Source organism: Echinops telfairi, unplaced genomic scaffold (assembly GCF_000313985.2).
Source record: "Echinops telfairi isolate 266 unplaced genomic scaffold, ASM31398v2 ScPeMD7_7469;HRSCAF=8507_1, whole genome shotgun sequence".
In the NCBI taxonomy this organism is placed as follows: Eukaryota; Metazoa; Chordata; class Mammalia; order Afrosoricida; family Tenrecidae; genus Echinops; species Echinops telfairi.
The window spans coordinates 13,743,588-13,766,067 of record NW_022111373.1 but is presented as its reverse complement, the minus strand read 5'-3'; the positions used below and the strand labels follow the sequence as shown (position 1 = coordinate 13,766,067).

Here is a 22,480-nt window from a genome sequence, read left to right as displayed (position 1 = left end):
AATGAGAGTACTGATACCAGGAGGGTAAGGGAAAGGTGGGGGCAGAAAGGGGGAACCGACCTCAGTGATCTACATATAACCCGCTCCCTGTTGGACGGACAACAGAAAAGTGGGTGAAGGGAGACATCAGTCAGTGTAAGACATGAAAAAATAATAATAAATTATAAATTATCAAGGGTTCCTGAGTGAGGAGGGCCGGGGAGGGAGGGGGGAAATGAGGAGCTGATACCAAGGGCTCAAGTAGAAAGCAAATGTTTTGAGAATGATAACGGCAATAAGTGTACAAATGTGCTTGACAGAATGGATGCATCTATGTATTGTGATAAGAGTTGTACACGCCCCCAATAAAATGATTTAGTGTGTGTGTGTGTATGTATATATATATATATATATTGGGTCTGGCTAGACCCTTGCTTGATAGATCAGTGCATCAGTCCCAGGAAGCGTTGTGGTCTTTTAAGGTCACCTAGGCAGGGAGGGATAGCCCCAGTCTTTAGTCCTCCCAGTTCTCTATTCTTCTCAAAAGGAGGAAATATATGAACACCACTGGGATGTTGTCTCAGTGCTGCTGGTGGATTTTGTTCTGGGCCTAGTTAAGGGGAGAGTTTTGTCTTTTTCAAGAGAGAAAGACCATCTTTAAACAGCCTTCCAGTTGTCAGCAGAGCTGGCTGGGTTGTCTCTCCTCTGGTGAGAAGCGTATGCGATTTGAGACAGCGGGCCACAGAGGGCCCTATTGTGTTCACGTCACTAATGGGTGCATCGTCGTGCAGCTGATGTGTCCATTTGCCATGGAGCAACAGCTGGCCGCCTGGCTGACAATGCAACTGCTGTTTCAGGTAGAAACAGCTGTTTTGCCACCAAGTATGTGAGCCTGGGCCTGCTTTTGTAGTTCCTTAGACACCACTGTGGTTAACGGATTTGATATCAGTCCCCGGGTGAAGTTCTTCAGGGCTTCTCATAGACTTGGAACCTTATTAAGTGAATGATTTTCATTTAAGATAATTAAAATTAATTTCAAACAGAAGGCTGTTTTGCAATATTCATCCTGTTAAAGGATGATGCTGATTTCATGCAACATTTTTGCATGATCAATTGGGTTGCAGCTAATTAATGAAGTCATGCCAAGCCTGGGAATGAAGTTTAAATGATTGTTTATGGACTTCTCTGCATATGGAGTGATCATAGCTAAAGCAGCATTTACACAGGGCTTGGGTGTCACGTTTACCCCAGAGTGACTGGTTCCTTTCATCCCTGTCTCTCAGCTGTCACCCCATGTCTGGAGAGTGCGCCTGCAAGCCAGGCTGGTCTGGACTCTACTGTAATGAGACATGCTCTCCTGGATTCTATGGGGACTCTTGCCAACAGATCTGCAGCTGCCAGAATGGAGCTGACTGTGACAGTGTGACCGGGAAGTGCACCTGTGCCCCCGGATTCAAAGTGAGTGTCTTGGGCTTGGAGAGGGGGTGTAATGTGGACCATCAACACCTCAAGTTGCATGACCTCGGTTCATGGGAGAGTTGCTTCTTTGTATTGTGGTGAAAACATACACAGCAAAGCCTTTGCCAGTTCGATGATTTCTTCGGGTACAATTCAAGGACACTGATGATCCTTTATAGGTTGCGGAACCCCATGCCTACCTTTTCCTGACTTATTTATCACACATGTTCATCCCATGCAGACCATTAACCTCTACGCTGTGCCACCCCCAGCCCCAGCAAGAGCGCATCCTCTCCCCTGGTATCACTGGTAACCACTGACAAACTTGGGTTTCTAGATATTGGTTTCTTCCATATGAATGGGGATCATACAGTATTTGGCCCTTTGTAAGTAATTTGTTTCGCTCAGCGTACCATTTTCAAGAGGCACTCATGGTGCATCAGGACCTCATTTATCTTCACGGCTGACAATATTTCATTGTATGCATCAACTCCATTTGGGTTATTCCATCAGCAGATGAAGGGGTGACTTCTTTGGGGGTTTATAAATCTAGGACTGTGATTACATGATATTTTCAGAAGCAAATGGATATGCCAACATTATCCCGTGGTTAATGAGAAAGAGAATAAAGGGGAAAGTGCCAGGATAGATAGAAGTGATTGCCTTAGAATGATTCCTGATGAAGCTGGTAAAAATATGCATGCAGCATTAACTTTGAATATAAATATATGTGCTGAAGTATAAAGATTCTATAAGTAATGGGTTTGCTGTGCTTTATTAAAAGGAATTACTTTTTCAAGTGTGGTAGGTATTATTGTTAACCATTTCTGTTTTTAATTCTTTGCACGATGAAAATAGCTAGTATAAGTTGGTATGTATTTCCATTGCATGGTTCATTGTATATATATGTTTTCAGATCTTTTTAATAATGAGACTCTAAAAGAGTACATTTGACTATATTCTCTAGAATTTCTTCACCCCAGAATTGGAAACCATGTGTTCACAGAAAATAGGAAATTCTTGAATTGCTTCCCTCCATTTTAATGGGGAACGCACTGAACTGTGAAGAATGCTGAATTTCAGAGCACGTCATGCAGGATGGGTGGCTCCTCAGATTGCAGAGCGGAGACGACCCTACCTTATATCCCTGCCCTGTCGTTGGGCCCCACTTGGATTGACCTGCTCTTAAAGAAGTTGCTTCTGTTTTTGCAGATGGCCTCTGTCACCTTTTGGAGCCCAACTCTATGTTTAACCCTCACTGCCAGAAAATCGATGGAATGGCAGGGCTGGCAGAGTAGGATTTTTTGCTTTGTATCTCACCTTGACAGTACTACCTATGAGGCGAGGAAGTTGAGGATACATTGTGATTTGATGCATAGTTAGTCATTGTCTATTTTTTAAAACCCCAATTTACGATGTATGGTTACTTATTTATGTGTTTGAGCAAACACAAGAGGTTTCATTTTTGCTACCAAGGCAGAACGAATAAAAGCAGAAGTTTGGGGGTGAGTCTCATTTAATGCTGGATTCTAAACAAGACCAGTGGCATTAGTGGCTCAGTGATAGAATTCTTGCCTTCCATGCAAAAGGCCTGAGTTCAATTCCCAAACAAGTGTGTATTATGATATAGAATAGGTTTCAGTATAGCTTCCAGACTAAGATAGACTAGGATGAAAGTGTGGCTATCTATATGACAATCTTCCTATGAAAACCCTATAGATGACAGCAGTCTGATCCCCAACAATCATGGGGGGCTGTATTTTGCATGGGGTCACCACAGATCAAAGGCACGAACAGTAATAACAATACGTAGTCCTGCTGTCACTGTGGCCGAAAGTCTAAGATTTGCAGAACGGTGATATTGTCACAGCTCTTCTGAGTACAGTCTATTTAAATGAGAGAGAAAACCTAAGCAACATCTCCAAACCATATTTTTGTATCTTCTGTGACCTTCCTTCAGTCAGCAAATCACATGCATTTCCCTGCTTGCACTGTCTAGGGGAGTGACTGCTCCACGCCATGCCCTCTGGGAACCTATGGGATCAATTGCTCCTCCCGCTGTGGTTGTAACAACGATGCTGTCTGTTCCCCTGTGGATGGTTCTTGCACTTGCAAGGCAGGTGAGAGTGGGTGACTGAGCCTTGGGTTTGCGCCTGCCCTGTTCTCTCCCAAAGCTGCAGGAGAGAAACCCTCTCTCAGAGTTTATGCCAGCTATATTTGGTACAGGTTTGTGGCAAGCCCTCATCCAGTATGGACTCCATTCTAGGGTCCAGTGGAGAGGCTTAGATTAGGTGGTCATTGAAATTGCTGTCAGCTTCAGAAGTCTGTGAGTCTCTGAGTATTTGGAAATGTGCTGGCTTAGCGTCATCCCAAGGACCATAGCCATGCACCAGTTGTATATTCTCTTCATCTAGACTGTGTTCTCTGTAGGTGCTGTGGCAGCCAGGATCCTAGATAATATGTGTATAGCATCTGGGGTGTTCTTTCAAGAAAAACCTTCCCTGTCTTTGCCATATGAAGACTCCACTTTCACGCTGCAGACCAGTGCATATAAAAAGCGCCTGCAGCTCTTCCCTAATAGAGCCTCAGTGTTGGCCGACACATTTCCGGTGCTTCAAGTGCTCTTTTGATCATTCTGATGGGGACCTTGAGTGGCAGAGCCAATGCCCACTGCAGCTGAGGCTGGACACACTGTTGTATCCCCACGACGTTTCCAAAGGGAAATGTGGTTTGAACAGGCTTTGCAAAACCTCTCACTCCCTTTGTTTTCTCCTGTGCTTTGGCATCTTGTGACAGGCTGGCATGGCGTAGACTGCTCCATCCGCTGCCCCAGTGGCACCTGGGGTTTGGGCTGTAACCTAACATGCCAGTGCCTCAACGGGGGAGCCTGCAACACCCTGGACGGGACCTGCACCTGTGCACCTGGATGGCGTGGGGAGAAATGTGAACTTATCTGCCAGGTACACCCACCCCAATGCACCAGCGGGGAATACCCATGGGAGGCTGATGGCAGGGTTGGCTGCTCTTTGCAGGGTTTTTTGGGGGGGCGGGTTTCAAGTGCCTGAGAGTGAATGAAACCTTAGTAACTATTAGAAGGATTGTGATGTTTGTACTGCAATTAAGCAATGAATATTTATGGAAATTGGATGGGGAAATGCTTTAGGGGAAATGCTTCTCTCCACCCCACCCCCCTTCAATTCTACCCTGTTCCTCCACACCCTTTTATGCCTCCTGTCCTCAACACACTCATCTCTTGGCGGCAGCTGGTCAACAGCATTTGTCAAAGACCCAGTGTATGTCATCTCTCCAAATATTTTGTTTCTATTATAATGGAAATCGCCTGTTCTTCAGGGTAGAAAGTGTCAGGGTATTGAAAGGGGGCTGCTGACTGGGGTCACCGCGCAGTGAGGTGACGAAAGGAGGTTGGGAAACAGCTGTGTCTTAATGGCAATATCTCTAGAGTCACAAGAATCGCCAAAGATTTCACAGCTTCAGCTCTGACTCCAGTTGGTTGGACTCCTTTGAGCCTTAAAGTCATTTCGCCATTCCACATGGTGTCTAATTGAAGGGTGGCCGAGGACACCGGTGGGAAGTACACTCTTTCTCCCGCTGACAACTGGCTTGCTTCTTTCCCTTGTTTCCATCGCTCTTTCTTCCGATCACAAGTCTTTTCTCCGGGCCCATCAAGCATGCTCTCAGCGGTGTGCTCATTCTTGCTTGGACAGCACTCTGAGAGGGAGATGACTCTGCAACCCCAGTCATCTGGACCACAAGTGAAGGCTTCCATGCACAGGCTCTGTTCTCCCTGCCCTTCCTCCTCATTCACTACAGCCCGATTCTGGAGATGTTGGAAGGACCCTGCCCTCAGCCATTCCATATTCTCCAATTCCCCAGAACAGTTAAGTCAGCTTTGCTGCATCCCAGCCCTGAGCAGTGAATACATAATCAATACTTAGAAGGGGGCTTGAAGGGAGCTTTTCACTCCCCATCTAAATGTAGACAAAACACCCCCCTGGCATGATCTTCTTCTTTCTTGTATAGAACGTGTGTTAGTCGATCGGCGAGGGCTCACGTCGTTCTGCTCTGCCTGGGTGGAATCAGTGTGGCAGAGCCAAATCTGATCCAAATACCTTTTCCCACCCACCACCTCTAGCTAGGTGCTACCACATGGCTCCCGATTTATAGCAACCCTATATCCAACAGACCATGCCCCTGCCTGGCCCTGTGCCATTCCTCACAAACAGTGCTGTGTCTGAGACAGTTGCTGCAGACTGTCGCTCCACCACAAAGAGAGTCTTTCTGTTTTCCTCTGACCCTCCACTTGACCAAGGATGATGGATGTCCTCCTCTGGGACTGATCCTTCCTGGTAGTACAAAGATGACCAAGGAGCATGAGATGAAATCTTACCATCCCCACTCCTGATGGGAAATGCTGCTTTCTTCTCCTCCAACTCTACCGTGCTTCTGCACACGCCTTTGTTTTCTTAGCAATCTTTACGTCTAATCAAACACCAGTACAGTCCAAAAAGTCATTTATTCATGTGTTCTTTTCATTTAAAAAAAAAAAGGTTTCCAACAACAGAGAACACATTTTAGTCCCAACCTCTTCTATTCCGGTTCTGCTATTTTTCCCTCTTGTTACAGGCACCCCATGTTTCTCTGAGTCTTTGGGCCATGTGAGGGGTCTGTAGTACTTCCTCATAGTTCCTGGGGGTCTGGCTTAAAAGAATGGGGCTATGAATGCAGAGTTCTTTATTCCTCTCCTTCGAGGGAAGTCATCATGTACATGAAGAGTCTCCCCTCACTGGACCACCCAAGCTGATGTGCATGTGACAACCGAAGGACCTGGCAGGGAGGAGCAGAAGAGGAGTATGCCAAAACACAGCTGGTCCCTCCTGGGAGTCCGAAGAGCTCATGGTGTTTAGACTTCTCCTTGGGGAAAAGCCAAAACCAAACTCACTGCCTTCAAATCCATGCTGGCTCATAGCGACCCGCGGTGGCTTTCTGAGAGTGTCCCCGTTTACTGGCGTAGAAAGCCTATTCTTTTTCCTGCATGGCTGCTGCTGGGCCCAAACTGCCAACCATGCGGATGACAGTCCAACTCATAACTGCTCCACCACCAAGGCACATGTTCCATGGAAAAAAGGATACTCAGTAAGACAAAAATAAACCAAAGAATTTTCATAAATCAACTTAACTTTATTTGAGTTGTATATACATAAAATGGATATTTATATTAATATTAAGAGATTTCATATCAGGGCCATGGCCTTCCCTTACTACCAAAGGGCATAAGACGATAATGCATGCCAGGGAGCTCTGAACTATTTTTACAAATCTCTAGGAACTAAAAAAATAAGTATGTTGGTTGGAATGTACAGTAAGATAACCAAGTGTTCTTTTAATTAGCTGGTGTATGAAGGTACAACAATAAGCATTTTGTTTCACCATTCATACCATATGTCCAAATATGGTGATTTTAAAACGCTAGCCTCCTAGAGCCTCCAGTTCGAGGGGTGGAAAGAGATGATTATCGTTGGTATTCCTGGAAGGTGTAAATTGGGGAGAGCAGGGGCCTGTGTCTGCACTGTCTATGAAAGGGGCCCTCTGCCTCCCGTCATGGGATTTTGTGTGCCTCATTCTTGTATTCAATGCTGTCTTCCATGCAGGATGGCACATATGGGCTGAATTGTGCTGAGCGCTGTGACTGCAGCCACGCGGACGGCTGCCATCCCACCACGGGCCACTGTCGCTGCCTTCCTGGATGGTCAGGTGAGATCCTAGAACACAATTGGGATGGTTGTAGAAAGGCGTCAATTTAACACATACTGTTCCTTATAATTCCAGAGAAACACCTCCAGGTCTACCTTTCTGAAAAGAAAACACAGTAATGTCGCCTATAAACTTATGACCTGTTTTTTTTTTTTATTGAAGACATAGCATTGCTCAGTTTAGTTTGTCTGTAAGCCAGGGGTGGCTGTTGTGCACAGGGATTTGTGCAGGGACAGTCCTCCTGAGCCCACACAAAGGGTCCCACTGTCATTATTCAACTGACAGTGTAAATTGCTGTGAAAATCTCAGCAAGACCCCTGTGGTACTTTTTGAACATTGAAGAAAGAATTATTGGCAAAAAAAGCATAAGAATATAACTAAGTTCACTTAGTGAGGCACAGAATATTATTATTAATATGATTACTATGTAGCTATTAAGAGGTTCTGTGCTAGAAATGATTTTGAACTTTCTTCTTCTCGCAATAATATTTGTCATGACAAATTCATAAAACACATTAGTACCAATATTCTAATCACAGGGTAGAAGTTTTTCCTTATTTATATACTTCCATGGTTTTGGCCCAGAAGTTCGTCAAATCAATAGTGATCTGGGAACAAATGCAGTTGTTTCCCATGTTGTGCAAAGGGACTTCAAAAAGTTCCTGGAAAAATGGAATAAAATGATGACAGGATCTTTCCACAGACTTTTTGAAGCCCTCACGTGTAGTGGAGGATGACCCTAATTGTCCAGGCACATTGGGATCTTGCTTTTCTTTTGTGAGTGGCAGCCAGGTTCTCTGAAAGAGACAAAGCAAACTAGCAAAACTACTCTGATTCAGAACACGTATTCAGGGAAACCAATGGATAAGCATTAGGAGAGTTATCAAACATTGGGATAATTAAGCTAGATATCATCCTGAATATTTATTTCTACCAAACGTGTGAAAAATATTGACTAAAATATTTATTGCTGAGATAGAAACTTTCAGTGAAATTCTGTTAAACTAGATACTGGGTGAGAGATAGAAAAATGAACCAAACTTTTAAAAAAATCTTCCTGTTTAAAGTTATTTTTAAAACATGTGCACATGCATGTAATATAGCTATAAAGATACATTTTACTTATATTTCTATAGGTGTAAACACACATATATATGTGTGTTACTAGAGCTGGCACCAGGCAGTGCAATAACTCAAGAGGGCACTAGCCACCGCTCATGGGCCGCCTCTTGTACCAGACCACACAGAATACTGAGTAATGTTTTTCAGTTGTAATCGTATAACAATTTGTGAAGTTCACTTTTTAACAGTTCTGTTCACATATAATCCACATACCATACAATTAAATAGTCTAAATATATTAAGAAGAGTCATGCATGTGATGGTTCATTTTTTTAACAAGATAAGTCTTTCAGAAGAAACTCATATGACTTTATACCAGAGAGGTCACATATTGGAATTTATAGAATGAGGGCAATATTATTTTATGTATATATACATATACAATGAAGACTCCAGAGAAATTATAATAAGCAATATTTATTGAGTACTTACTAAATATTCACAATAATTCTTTGAGATAGGAGGTCTTATTTTCTCATTTATTACAAATAAGGAAATCAAGGCAAGATCCCAATCGCCAAATCCAAACTCACTGCCATCGAGTCGATTCCCAAGGTCCTCGAGTTAGTGAATGACAGAGGCAGCTTGCACCAACATTCTTCCGCCGTAGAGCCAGGTGTCCTGATCACTGCACACCACTGTCACACACAGACGTCTTTCAGAAAGTACTGGGGTTCTCTGAAACCGAGACCTCTGTAAATTGTAGGAGACGGCCATGGTGACCAGTGCTGGTAACTAGCAACCCACCTCCTTTTAAAAATAACACCAAAACTGAGATAACTGTACATCGTGTAGCTTACCTATCTAAAGTGGACATATCAATAATTTTTAGTATAATCACAGTATTGGGTAACCATTACTACAATCCATTGTATAACACTTCTGTTACCCATTAGCATTCACTTCCAAATCACCTCCCCCGCATCCTAGGACAACTACCCTTCTTTCAGATTTAAAAATTTGGCCTCTTCTGGACGTTATGGATTCGCACCGTATGTGGTCTTTGGTGACTAGGCTCCTTAGCAAACGTTTTTCAAGTTTTCTCTCATAGTTTAGCATCCATCCATACTTCATCCTTTTGATGGCCAAATAATATTCCATTGTATAGATATATCTCATCTTCTCTGTCCATCAACTGAAGACCATTTGGGGATTGTTCTCTTTGGCTATGATGAATAATGTTGCTTTGAACATTTACTTACAAGTTCTTGTGTAGCTGTGTAAATGTTGGATATATATTTAGGAGTGGAATTGCTGGACCATATTTGCTAACTGTACTTTAAAACTTTTGAAGAGCTAACTGAACGCTTTTCCCAAGTAGCCGTGCCATTTTATGCAGCTACCATCGATGCATGAGAGTTCCGATTTCTCTATAGTGTCACCAACACATGTTAGTATCTGTCCTTTGGAGTGTAGCGACCTGAAGGGGTGCGGAGGGTATCTCATTGTGGTTTTGATTTCAGAGTACCTTTTCATGTACATAGGGACCAGTTGTATGTCACCTTTTGAAAAAAAATCCAGGTGGTTCCCTTGCTTATTTTAAAATTGGGTTATTTATTTTTGAGTTGTAAGAGTTCTTTATATAGTCTACAGACAGGTCCCTTATTAGATTTATGATTCATAACTCCCTCCCCCATTATGTGGATTGCCTTTTCATTTTTAAAATGATATCCTTTGTAGCAGTGAACATTTTAATTTTAAGGAAGTCCAGTTTATCAATTTTTTTCTTTGGCTGCTATGCTTTTGGTGTTATATCTAAGAAATAATTGCTTAATGTAAGGTCAGAAAGATTATGCCTATATTTTTCTAAGTGTTTCTTAGCTCATATATTTAAGGCTTGATTTCATTTTTAATTAGCACGTGCAGATTGTATGAGATAGAAGCCCAGCTCTCACATGCGTCTATCCAGTTGTCCCAGCACCAGCTCCTGAAAAGACTAGTCTTTCTCTATTGAATTATCTTGGCCTTCTTCTTGAAAAAAGGTGTCTGTAAGGGCTTACTTCTGGAAGATCAATTATATTCCGCTGATCTGCCTGTCCTTATGCGAGCACTCTACTGCCTTGATCATGAATGCTTTTAATAACTTTTAAAATCACATAGTTTGAGTGCTCCACTTTTACACTTTTTCAAAATTGCTTTTGCTGTAAGAGTCTTTGAAATTCCATATCAATTTTAGAACCAGTGTATCTGTTTCTGCAAAGGAGAAAGCTGGATTTTTAGTGGAAATTCTATTGAATCTATAGATTATTTGGGAATGATTGCCATGTTAAGAATATTAAATCTCCCAGTCTATCAACACGGAATATCACCAGCAGCCTGTTCATAGTGACTGTTAATTTCTCGGATGCTGCTGAGAGCTTCTTTCGTTTCTGACCAAGAGATGGAGGTAAACGCTCACTGTTTGATGTCTACTTCTGAGAACGACTTTGGGAAGTAGGCCACCAATTCTGTAAATGAAAATATTTTCTGTTACTAGGAGACACAAGCCATCCTGACACCGTAATTCTCCCTTGACTTGAAAAAGCTAAGACAACTCTCACTTCAAAATATGAAATTCCACCTTTCTATGTTTTTCTTTTGTTTTCAGTTACTAAATAATGGCATTCGATTACACCCTAGACTACCCCCGAGTTGGGGACTTCAGCAGGGTTCTTGATGTTCTCAAATAGAGCGGCCAGAGTATCGAAATGACCAAAATGAGGGGAAATCGCAGTCTCACTCCCGGTGAATTCACAGCACACGTCTTTTGTTCGGCATCCTATTCTACCAAACCTCCATTTGTCTCATAAATACAGAATGAATGTGAGGTGATACTGAGCACACCAGGGAAAGACATACGCTAGCATACATGAAGAAAGCAGGAGCTATGCTTTGCCCTGGAACCAGCCGGAGAATGTGTTAGTTGCATTCCACAGTCTGGGTCACGGGGTAAGACAGATGATCACACATGGCTTTACCCATTGGTGTCCGGCGGGAAGGCAACACGTTTGTCACACAATGCAGTCTTGGACGCCAGCTGCCATCTGTGACTGGCCCGCTTCTCCACGGAGGAGGAAGTTTGGCTCTCTCGTGTGGCTCCTGTTATGTCTTGTCCACGCTCTCTTCACGTTGTGATCTGATCGCTACCCTGCTGCTGCCTCGAGCAGCCAGGTCACCTCACTGACTCTGTTCTGTGCATCTCCTGCGTTGGCTGGTGGTCGATCAACAGCTGAGCTTATCGGAGCCTCCTGTAGACATTTGAGAGAGGTCATCCAACACATTCACAAAGCAAACTCCGTGCAAGCAAACATGAATAGGGGAAAGATGTTTATTGATCTCCTAAAAGACACTCTATAAAAGAACCAAGAAATGCTTTAGTTTTCTAACAGAAAACAGAAGCAGATTCTGCGTACTATTATACAGAATGCCAGTTCATTGGTAACACTGGATAGACAAACACTTTTTTTCATGATTATTCTTGTTTTGAGGAAATAGCTTGTACGAACCTCTCGATGTAGCAGAAGCTTTGCTTTGCTTTTCCTTTAGACACGAGATTTGAGGCCCAATAATGAACATAAGCTGAGGAAAGCAAGTAATTCTGTTTCCTCTCCTCATTGCTCTGTGAGATGTTACGTATCCGGGTGTGTGTTAACAATGAACTTCTGTGAAGTCATCAGTGGAATCGAACACAGGGGTCTGAGCTCTTCCTTAGACCAAGTAAGCAGACCAAGATGGCCGAGAGGCACTAACATGGCTTGGTTACTGAGGACACTATGGAGAGCAGCTGCTTAGGCATCCTAGCTTGGAGCCAGAGACAAGAGTCAGGAAAGGATTATACCTCTCTCAAAGAAATGGGCAAAACTGAGAAAGCCATACCCTACCTGGATATGATACAGAAGTCTAACCATGTAGGGTATTCAACACTCCCTTAACTTCCCTCTATTGCCTCCTGGTCTACTGTCTGTTCCTGTTAAAGGAACTACAATTGATAATCTCATTTTTCTTGTTCAGGAAGTTTGTCTTCCAAATGCACAGACATTAAGATGAATAGAAGTTGGAGTTGGCATACTGGATACTATTTAGTGAAATAAATGTACTATTTTTCAAAGTGTCTGTACTATTATTATATGTGGTTATTTAAAATCTTATTGGAAGGTTTAGCCAATATACTAGCTATCAAAAAGAGGCAGCGTGCAGTTTAAAAATGAGGAAAAAAATGTAAAAGAAAGACCAAGATGTAGAATATGACTGCATCCTATCCCCTTCTTCTCTCTCTGTTACACACACGTACACAGACTTAGCTGCACATACACGCAGCTAGCATCAGTGAAATCTATATCTATATCCCTAGTATAGCTGAGTAAAGTAGAAGCATGTGTATATTTTCTTTCTTATTTTCTGCTATAATATCTGCCAACCAGAACACCACTTGCTGAGCAATACAACAAACTATGAAGAATATTCAGATTACCTAATTGTGCGCCCGCAGAACCTATGCACGGACTAAGAGAATGGAACAAGGAAATACTTTATTGTTTAAAATCAGGAAAAGTGCACATCAGAGTTATATCCTTTCAGCATTCTTATTCAGTCTCTATGCTGAACACAATAGAAGAAGCTGTATTGAATGAAGAAAAACAGCATTGGGATTAGAAATGGCTTATTAACAACCTCCAATATGCAGATGGTACAACCTTGCTTGTGGAAAAGGGAGGGAGAAGTGAAGTGCTTGCTGAAGAAAACCAAAGACTACACTTTTCAGTATGGATTTGCTCTTAATGGAAGGAAAACACAAATCCTTCCAACTGGACCAAACAGACAACATCACGATAAATGGAAAAAAGATTGAAGTTCTGAAGGATTTAATTTTATTTGAATCCATAATCAATGTTCATGGAAGCCGCAGTCAAGAAATCAAATCAGGTATTGCACTAGGAAAATACACTGCACAAGACCTCTTTAGAGTATTACAGAGCAAGGGTGGTCGATGGAGGACAAGGGTGCACCTGACCCAAGCCTTGGTATTTTCGTTTGCCTCATAGGCATGTGAAACCTGGACAATGAATAAGGGATGTCCCAGAATCGATGCATTGGAATTACAGTGTTGGTGAAGAATATTGAAAAGTATCTTCGACTTCCAGGAGAAGAAACAGATCGGTCTTGGGGGAAATACAACCAGAATACTCCTTAGAAGTCAAAATGGCAAGTTGTCCCACGTGCTCTGGATGCTATCAGAAAAGAACGGACCCTACCAAGGACATCATGTTTGATAAAGCAGAGGGTCCGCGAAAAGAGAAAGACCCTCCACAAGGCGGATTGGCACAGGGGCTGCAACAATGGACTCAAACATAACAACAACTGTGAGGGTGGGCAGGGTCCTTAGAGTTAGAAGCAAGTCAGCCATGCCCAACAGTAGTCTATCAAGCTCTCACTCAAACTGCCTGGACAGGCTCTGATTTGGTTCCTCCAGAATAATCCAAATCGAACCCATTGCCATTGGCTCCATTCCACCTGAGACTTTAATCTCTTCCTCCTGTGGAGCAGCTGGTGGGCTTGAACCACTAACCTTGGGGTTATCAGCTAAGTGCCTAAGCCACCATACCCCCAGGGCTCTCTCCTTCTTAACTTTACCTAAATCAAAGTGACTGACAGCTATTTCACTTGCATCTTTTGGGTCTCCATTCCACACAAATGAGAATGTGAAAAGTGGGTGAGGGGACAGACGAGCCATACCCAACACCTAAAGCCCCTTTCCATAAATTTAGAAGAGGTTTGGAAATCTCTCAAAGTCTGCTCCTTGACGAATGGGGTTCAGTCGGAACGTCTATGCTGACTTTTGCTTTTGATTCTTGTGTCATACCCACCACCACCACCACCACCCTTGGTAATCTGAAAATTTTCTGGTGGCTTATGTGGTGGCAATTAGAAGACTTGCTTCTTTGGTTACTGAGGAGGGTGGGGTCCAGTGGAACAGTTCTTTGAAGAGACATATTCCCCTCAGCAAAAGAGTAGAGGAGCCTTAAGGATGCATTCACCCCAGAATTGTAAACGTTGAATACCAAAGTCACAAAAAAACATCAGGATGTCAAATACAGCGGAGCTTGGAGAAGGGATCAGGACTGTTATTAGGCATGGTGGGAAGGGCAGGAGGGGAAGGGAGCGTGTGGGCGAGGTGAGTCTTACCAGAGCTAGACCGGAAGTTGGGATGCTGGAAGGAAGAGACTTGCAGGCACATTCATAAGCAGACTGGGGCGTCTCCGTCCTTCCCGGCAAGCACATCCCGTCTTGGTGGGGGCCGTCCTCTTCAGAAGGAACAGCCCTCATTCCAAAATTACCAGAGAAAGAGCAAGATTGGTCCGCGCAGTGAGTGAAGGGCTATTTCTGGAACTGCTACCCTCCAAGGCAGTCTCTCAAAGCTTAATGTTACCCCAATTGTGATGATGAGGGGAAACCTGCTTTCTTTTGTCCCGGGACAGGTAAGTGAAAATTCAAGGACTGTCAGATTCCCCAATAAACAAGGTAAAGCCTATCCCCAGGCTTATTTGTGCTTCCTTAGTAATGAGCAGTGAACAATTGCATGTCTATTCCACCACATCAAAGATTCTGCCTCTAGCGATGGCTGGCATCTGTCCCTCTCCCAACCCAACAGCCTCTTCCTATAGAACCAAAGCCTCTTTTGACATGTATCGTTCCCGACAGGGTCGGAAGACCCTTTAAGTAAGGCAAACATGATTTTGTTTGTGTTTACTTGTGCTTACCTCATAATCTGAATCCAACAGTTTCACGTCACAATTTAGTTCTTAAACACAAGTAAATCTACAGTTACCTTGCTTATTAGAGAATCTGCACGTATAAGGGGGGAGTAATACTTTAGAGCAGTATTTCCCAAAGTGGTGGGGGGCACGCTGGAACAGTCCAAGGGGGTTGCAAAAGCAGGGGCCTACAATTTTTCCTGCATTAAGGGTTATAATACAAAGGTTTTCAATTACTAGGAAGGCACTGAGTAATTTTTTCCCCCTAAAAGTGGGCGGGGTGGTAGGCCAAATTAGTTTGGGAACTTATGCCAAGCCAGTGAGCTTTAATTAACATTCAATGCCTCAATCATCAACGAATATAAATGACTCAGTAGCTGACCCTTTGAGGTATAGATCAGCGCTTCTCAGCCTGTAGGTCTAGAGCCCTTTGGGAGTTGAACAACCCTTTCACAGGGGTCGCCCAATTCATAACAGTCGCAAAATGACAGTTATGGAGTAGCAACAAAAATAAATTTATGGTTGGGGGGTCACCACTACATGAGGCACTGTATGAAAGGATCGCAGCATGAGGAAGGTTGAGAACCACTGGCTTAGAGGAATCTAGATTACATACGCACACACACATACAACTATGTATCTGTCTGTCTATTCAGCACTGGAGGAAGGGAGTCAGATAGCCAACCACTGAGCCTCTAAAGCAAGAGTAGAGGGAGGGGCTTGTTTCCTGAAAAGAAAGTTGTAGAAAAAGGTCCCAAATCTCCCAGATATCCCAATCGAAGAGCCTATTCGGTTTTCTTTTCTTAGGGGTTGGATTTAAGCAAGTCATGCTCTCGGCTATAGTTCTGTTTTACAGCTGCAGATGCAAACATCTCTGATTCGAAAGGCTGATCAAGGTTTTTTCCTACTGTGCTGATATGAAGCAGATTCACTCTTAAAGGACTTCTAAAATTCATAGTACCCTAACAAAAAGATTCGATTAGACTATCGTGTATTGAGTGTCCCCGTGTCCTATGCAAGGATACTGTTTAGACACTGGGAACAAAAAGAAAGCGGAATGTAAGATCCCAACCACAGAAGCACACATCCTCTCACAGCAGCCAGTCCTTCTATCAGCAGAGATGGACACATTAGTGATTTGTGTCTGTACAGGGCGATACGGTGCCACTTTGTTGGTTGGAAGATTTACAAAGCAGAAAAAAAATGTTCTGACATTATGACTTAAACCCTATACTCACCAAATCCAATTATTACTAACAAAGCCCTCTCTTTGCTCTAATATATGTGTCATACTTTGTTGCCCAGGCAAATACTATGGAATCTGAATCATTTATTCCTTCCATCAACTCCCCAAATATTGTGAAAGTGGCATAAGGAATATTAGCAATTAAACAGGAAAAGGAGTTTGGGTTATATCTCTGGGAGGAAAAAGAATGACGCCCCAGATGATTGATGTACCGCATTCATGCAACCACAAATGCCCAGTGAATGCTGAGCTCCCATTGAGGCCACTGGCATACTGCATCAGGCATTAAGTGCACGAACATTTCTTCAGAGCTGCTGCGCTGAAGTTTATCACGACCATTCAGCCATTGCCTGGCAACTTGTGGAGGCTATCAAAGAGCTCTTTGTCCTCGGTCCTGGCAAAAACAGCCCCTGCCAGGTCTCCTTATCAGCATTAGAGCATTTATCAGGAAAAAAATGCTGCCATTGAACCAGACTTTGCTGCAAATTTAAAGATACTTCCTTCCCGTTTCACCCTTTGCTCCAAATATTTTAGGAAGCTATTTCCTGAAGTGACTAATATTAAAGTCTTTATCTATGCTTTGGTAAATACTCCAAATGAATTTCCTCAAGTAGGGTCATAATTCTTCTATTGCTCTATTATAATTTGGACTGACATTAAAACATGCAGCACTGTGCTCGTGAAAGTATATCTTCTCAAAAACAAGCGAGGCAAAATGTCTACACTTGACTTGAGACTGCCTGTTATTTTAGATACACAAAATGTAAATATGTTGAAATATCCTCTATCAAACCTATGTATTTTCCCATCCCCCTCCCTGTTCAGTTGCCTATCTGTGTATCCACTTATACTTGATTGTAAATACTGTTATTTCAGGATTGTATATCTAACAGTATTTGCCTCTGTTGCCTGGAACTCTGTGCTCCTTCTAGTGGCTTCCTTTGCCTTGACAGGCTATTTTTCCACATGTATTTACATGTGCTGCAAACATACCCATGCGTTATCATAGACCGTGCAAGGAGCAAAACCATGAGGCGTCTTAGCTATAAGCAAACACCTTGAGGTCAGAGTTGCTGGGTCTGGGAGCTCATGACCAGAGTCTCGGGGGAGATTAAGGTCAATGGGAACAACATAGTTTACAAAGAAAATGCTCTACATCCTAGTTGGGTGAATAGCAGAAGGGATCTTAAAAGCTCGTGAGTGGCCAAGACAATTAGGAGTCTTTCCTTATCCAGAGCAAAGAAGGGTAAAGGGAAAAATTTCAAAAACCATGGAACAATTGTTCCAAAAAACGAATAATGGATCTTGCACCCCTCGGCCTCCACAATCTTGAGATCAGCACTAGATAGTGCCTGCTACCGCCACCAACTGTTCTGAAAGGGAATACATTAGGAAGTCCTTAGCAGAATGGGGACAAATGTAGAGCAAAACTGGTGGTGTGACAGCAAAACCGTGACTAGGGAGTGACCAGGCAGCACTCTTGGAGATCTGGAAAAAGGACACATTTATTAACTGACGACCCAGGGGAACGAGCATTCCGGAATATCCCGGTCCCGATTGGCGGTAGGCATAGCTTTTATGCTTTATCTGCATGAGCAAGGCAGAGATTTCTAGTGCAGACATGGTCCTTAGTAAAGGAGGAAGCGGGTCCTGGGATGGGTGCATTCGGGAATGAAGAAGTACCTGGGGCGAGGCAGTGCGTTGCGTTTCTTTTCCAATGGCTAAAATTCCCTATTTGGATTTTCCTTACAGTGGAACCCCCATGACTATAGCCTCTAGTGACCCTTCAGGCTGGAATGAACTCACCCCCATAGCTCAACTTTCAAACAAACAGTAGCAGGTCTATAGGGTGAACAGTTCCACTGCGGATGCACAGACTCCTTCCAGCAAAGATCAAAGAGCAGCATTTTCCCAAAGACAAAGTTCAGAAGGTTCAGAAAAGCAGGAAGAATGGAAACAGGAAAAACAGCGAAGAAGTGGGACGAGGAATGTTATATTGTAGGGATGGTGATGGATGCATGAAACAGAATGTGCAGGACTAGTAGAGGGAAGCACTGATTTTCTTGGCAAACCTTCCTCCCCATTCACAGTGAAAATCTGTGTACTGGGGGGTAGGCTGCTGACAGCAGGGTCCGTGCCTCAAACCCATCAGCCACTCTAAAGGAGAAAGATAGGCTGTCTGCCCCTGGACAGGTTTACAGTCTTAGAGACGCCCCAAGATACATGGATATTAGGCTCCCTGGCTTACGTGAAAGATATGGCAGCTCCATCCACTTGGAAAGTTGTTCTGAATGTTATGCTGGAAATAAGAACTTTGATTATGGATTCATCCAACAAATATTTAATGTCTTCCATGTGCTAAGCACTGTAGTGAGCAAAAACAGGCAAGCATAATTTCTCTCACACACAATGTTATCAAAAATCATAAAATATTCTGGATGGAAAGGGGAAAAGGGGAGATCCTGTCTCTGCACTGTCTCATAAAATCCCCAGAATTAATCCATTTCACTGTATCCCAACTGCCCCTGACCTGATTCAAGGTCTTATCATTCTAATCATATTTCACTGGCAGGTTAACCAAAAATAGTTTTAAAAGTCTTCTGTCTTCCAGGATCAACTATATTAAAACATCTTCGGTCTTCTTTAAAAACAAAAAGATAATTATATCCCTCTTCAACTTAAAAAAATTGTTCATTTGGTCCCTCTTAAAACCAAAGTTGGACATTGAATAAGGAAGACCGAAGAAGAATCAATGCTTTTGGCTTTATGGTGCTGAGAAGAATATTGAGAGTGCCATGAACTGAAGAAGTATGGCCAGAGTGCTTCCTAGAGGTCAAGGTGGTGAGACTTTGTCTAACATATATTGGACAGATTGTCAGGATCGACCAGCCCCTGGAGAAGGACCTCCTGGTTGGTACATGGAGGGGCAGCAGAAAGAGGAAGGCCTTCCAGGAGATGGTTTGGCACAGCAGCTGCGATGATGGATCAAGCATAGGAACAATTGTGAGCATGGTGCAGGACTTGGCAGAATGTCATTCTGTTGCACATAAGGTCACTATGGGTCAGAATCAATTCAACACCATCGAATAACAATGCCAAAGGAGCCGTGGTGGCCTAGTGTGCTATGTGTTTGATTTCTAAACGCTCCTTGAGAGAAAGGTGAGACTTCCTGCTCATGTAAAGATTTAGTCTCAGAAATTCCCAAGGGCAGTTCTGCTTTGTCCTCTAGGGGCACTATGAATTGGAACAGACTCAATGGCAGGGGCTTTTTTTGGTTTTGCTTTTGTTTTAATTTTAATTTTTTATTAATCCAAAGAGGACACTTATAGTCTTCTGCCTGGTAAGTCTACTGTCTAGCATCCGAGACCCCTGCCTCACTGCTTCCAGTCCCTGAGTTTCAGCCAAACCCCACTAATGTGATTCCTGAAGAATATACATATGCTTCTATGGGCCTCTGAATGTGGCACCAACTATTCCGTTAGTGTAGAGCTCCTGCCCCTTTCTATGTCTCTCCTTCCCTGACTATGACCCCAATACACCGTTGAGTGCATCTAAAGCAATTCCTCCCAGACAGCTCCTTATCAGTATGGCTATCAACAGGGCAATAACCCATCACAGTGCTTGAACATGCATTGAGTTATTTCTTCTCTGACCAGCGCAAAAGCAAAATGACATCTTCTTGGGCTCTAGTGGAGCAGGCCAAGAGTAGGATGAGATCAATGGAAGTCATTAATGGATAGACACACACACATTCACACATACACACTTAAAACACACTTACAACTCCTTAGTCTGAGGAAAGTTTTATTGCAGAGCTGACCTTACATCAAGATCATATTAAGAACCAGATACCTACGGTGACTGTTTGAGATTTATTTCTTAGGCTTTGAAAATGTGTGCTTTATTCAAAAATTCAAATTCTCAAAAGAAGTGCAAATCTGCAGAATTAGTTTCTCTTGTACTTTGCTAACGACCAGATGAAGGGAACGGTAAGAGGGTGGGCAGCTTTTCAGAACAGCTGAAAGGGGAGGAGCAGCAATCGGAGACAGGATGCATCAAGAGGAAGAACACTTTCCACTTTGACCTGGAGTTATTCCCTGATGGAGATACAATTTATATTTGTCTTCAAATAGATGTAACATAAATATCCACAAAATGATGACTCATTTTTTATTGATTACAGAAAAAACTAAAAGAGCTGCATTTTTTTCTTTTTGGTTGGGTTGAGGGGAGGGAAGTTGAGAGTAGAAAGTTTGTAATTTCCATTCAAAGGTAAGATTTTTTAAAATCCTGAAGTGGAAGTTATTTAGAAGTTAACTTGGTTCTGTTGAAATATACGTACATAATTAGAAACAGGTGGTTTTATAGATGAGCTCTAGAATTTCCTGAGTCTATAGAAATGAAATGATGGATACATTTTGTGAAGCAAAATTATCTTTACAATGGATCTTCTTGTTATATTAAGGACCTTAATACTTATATCAAAATTATCTTGATAAAGCTAATTACGACTGTTGGTTATGTTAACCAGCTGGACAAACCTGTTGAGGTAAGAGGAAATGGAGAGGAGATGAAAGATCACTTCATTCGGATTTATCAATCTGATCTGGAGTCATTTTTCTTAATATGCTCTGATTGAGAATCTACTAAGTCTTACATAAATCATTACAGCAATAATATAAGAAAGCAGAATATACTGTTTGACCTAAAGTATACTCCATCTCATCTTAATAGCATTTATTAAGTGTAAAGTGAAGAAGAGATTTGGCAAGGAGCTGATAAAATAATAAATAGCTATCTTTACATTCCTAAGCCTTCACTCTTTGTGAGTGTGAAAAATCAGGTCAATTTCTAAGATGAGAATCAGATTAATCAGATAATTACTATGATTAATCAACTTGCACAACACCCAGATCCTTACTGGGATTTGCCTGTATTGCTCCAGATCAGATGTCCAATATGTTCAGTGTTTCTTTTTGGCTGCTTTTTAAGAGGAGTGGTGACTCCAGGTTATAAGAATCAGGATTTGGATTTTAATAGTTAGAAGCCTTTAACAGGTTACTCTTCTTGATACTTTCCTCAAATTAAGTTTGCATCCTTTTAAAAGATTTTTAACTCAATGTGCTTGATAATTTTTCTTGTATTGTTGCTATCAGTTGCTATTAAGTCAGCTCCAACTCATGCCGCCCCTGTACAAGAGAACAGTATTGCCTAGTTGACCAATGGACAACATCGTGATGAAGCACTGGGAGCCCTTACTCGTCTGGGCCAGGGAATTTAGAAGACAGCTACTTGGCTAACTGAAGTGATCTGGATTTTCACTCTTCTGAAGGTTATCCATCATTTGTTATGATCCACACCACTATTTGGCCAACTGACTGAAACAGATCCATATATGTACTCATCCCAAAGAAAGGTGATCTAACAGAATGCTCAAACTATAGAACCCTATTGTTCAGAAGTTCTCAACCTGTGGGTCGAGACCCCTTTGGGGGTCGAATGACTCTTCGAATGACTTTTGCTATTCATAACAATAGCAAAAGTACAGTTATGAAATAGCAACAAAAATAATTTTATGGTTGGGTGGTCACCACAACATGAGGATTTGTATTAAAGGGCCACGGCATTAGGAAGGTTGAGAACCACTGCAGTATAGTTGATAACAACTATAGTATAGTTGATAACACATGCATGTAAAATTTCACATGCATGAAGACCACCCAACAACAGTTGCAGTAGGACATTGACAGGGATTCACGTTGGATTCAGAAGAGGATGTGGAACAAGGGATATCATTGCTGATGTCAAATGCATCTTCACTCAATACAGAGAATACCAGAAAGATATTTGCTTGCATTTTATTGACTAACCAAGGCATTTGACTATGTTGATCATAACAAACCTTGAGGAGAATGGGAATTCCAGAACACTTCATTGTGCTCATGTGGAACTTGTACATGGATCGAGAGGCAGTTGTGGAAATTGAACAAGGGAATACTGAATGGTTTAATATCAGGAAAGGTGTGTGACAGGGTTGTATCCTCTTACCATACTTATTCAATCTGTATGCTGAGCAAATCTTCAGAGAAGCTGGATTATGTGAAGAAGAGTGTGGCATCAGGGTTGGAGGAAGGCTAATTAACGACCTGCCTTATGCAGATGACCCAACCTG

At 42.5% G+C, this 22,480-nt stretch overlaps 1 protein-coding gene across 1 annotated transcript in view; it reads left to right on the top strand.

The window, feature by feature from the left end:
- MEGF10 (multiple EGF like domains 10) overlaps window positions 1-22,480 on the top strand; it is a 193,707-nt gene that overhangs the window by 140,308 nt on the left and 30,919 nt on the right. Inside the window, exons 10-13 of the mRNA XM_004696586.2 lie at window positions 1,263-1,437; window positions 3,437-3,557; window positions 4,234-4,397; window positions 7,107-7,209. Of these exons, the coding sequence (XP_004696643.2) occupies window positions 1,263-1,437; window positions 3,437-3,557; window positions 4,234-4,397; window positions 7,107-7,209 (563 nt within the window). The remainder of the gene's footprint in view (window positions 1-1,262; window positions 1,438-3,436; window positions 3,558-4,233; window positions 4,398-7,106; window positions 7,210-22,480) is intronic.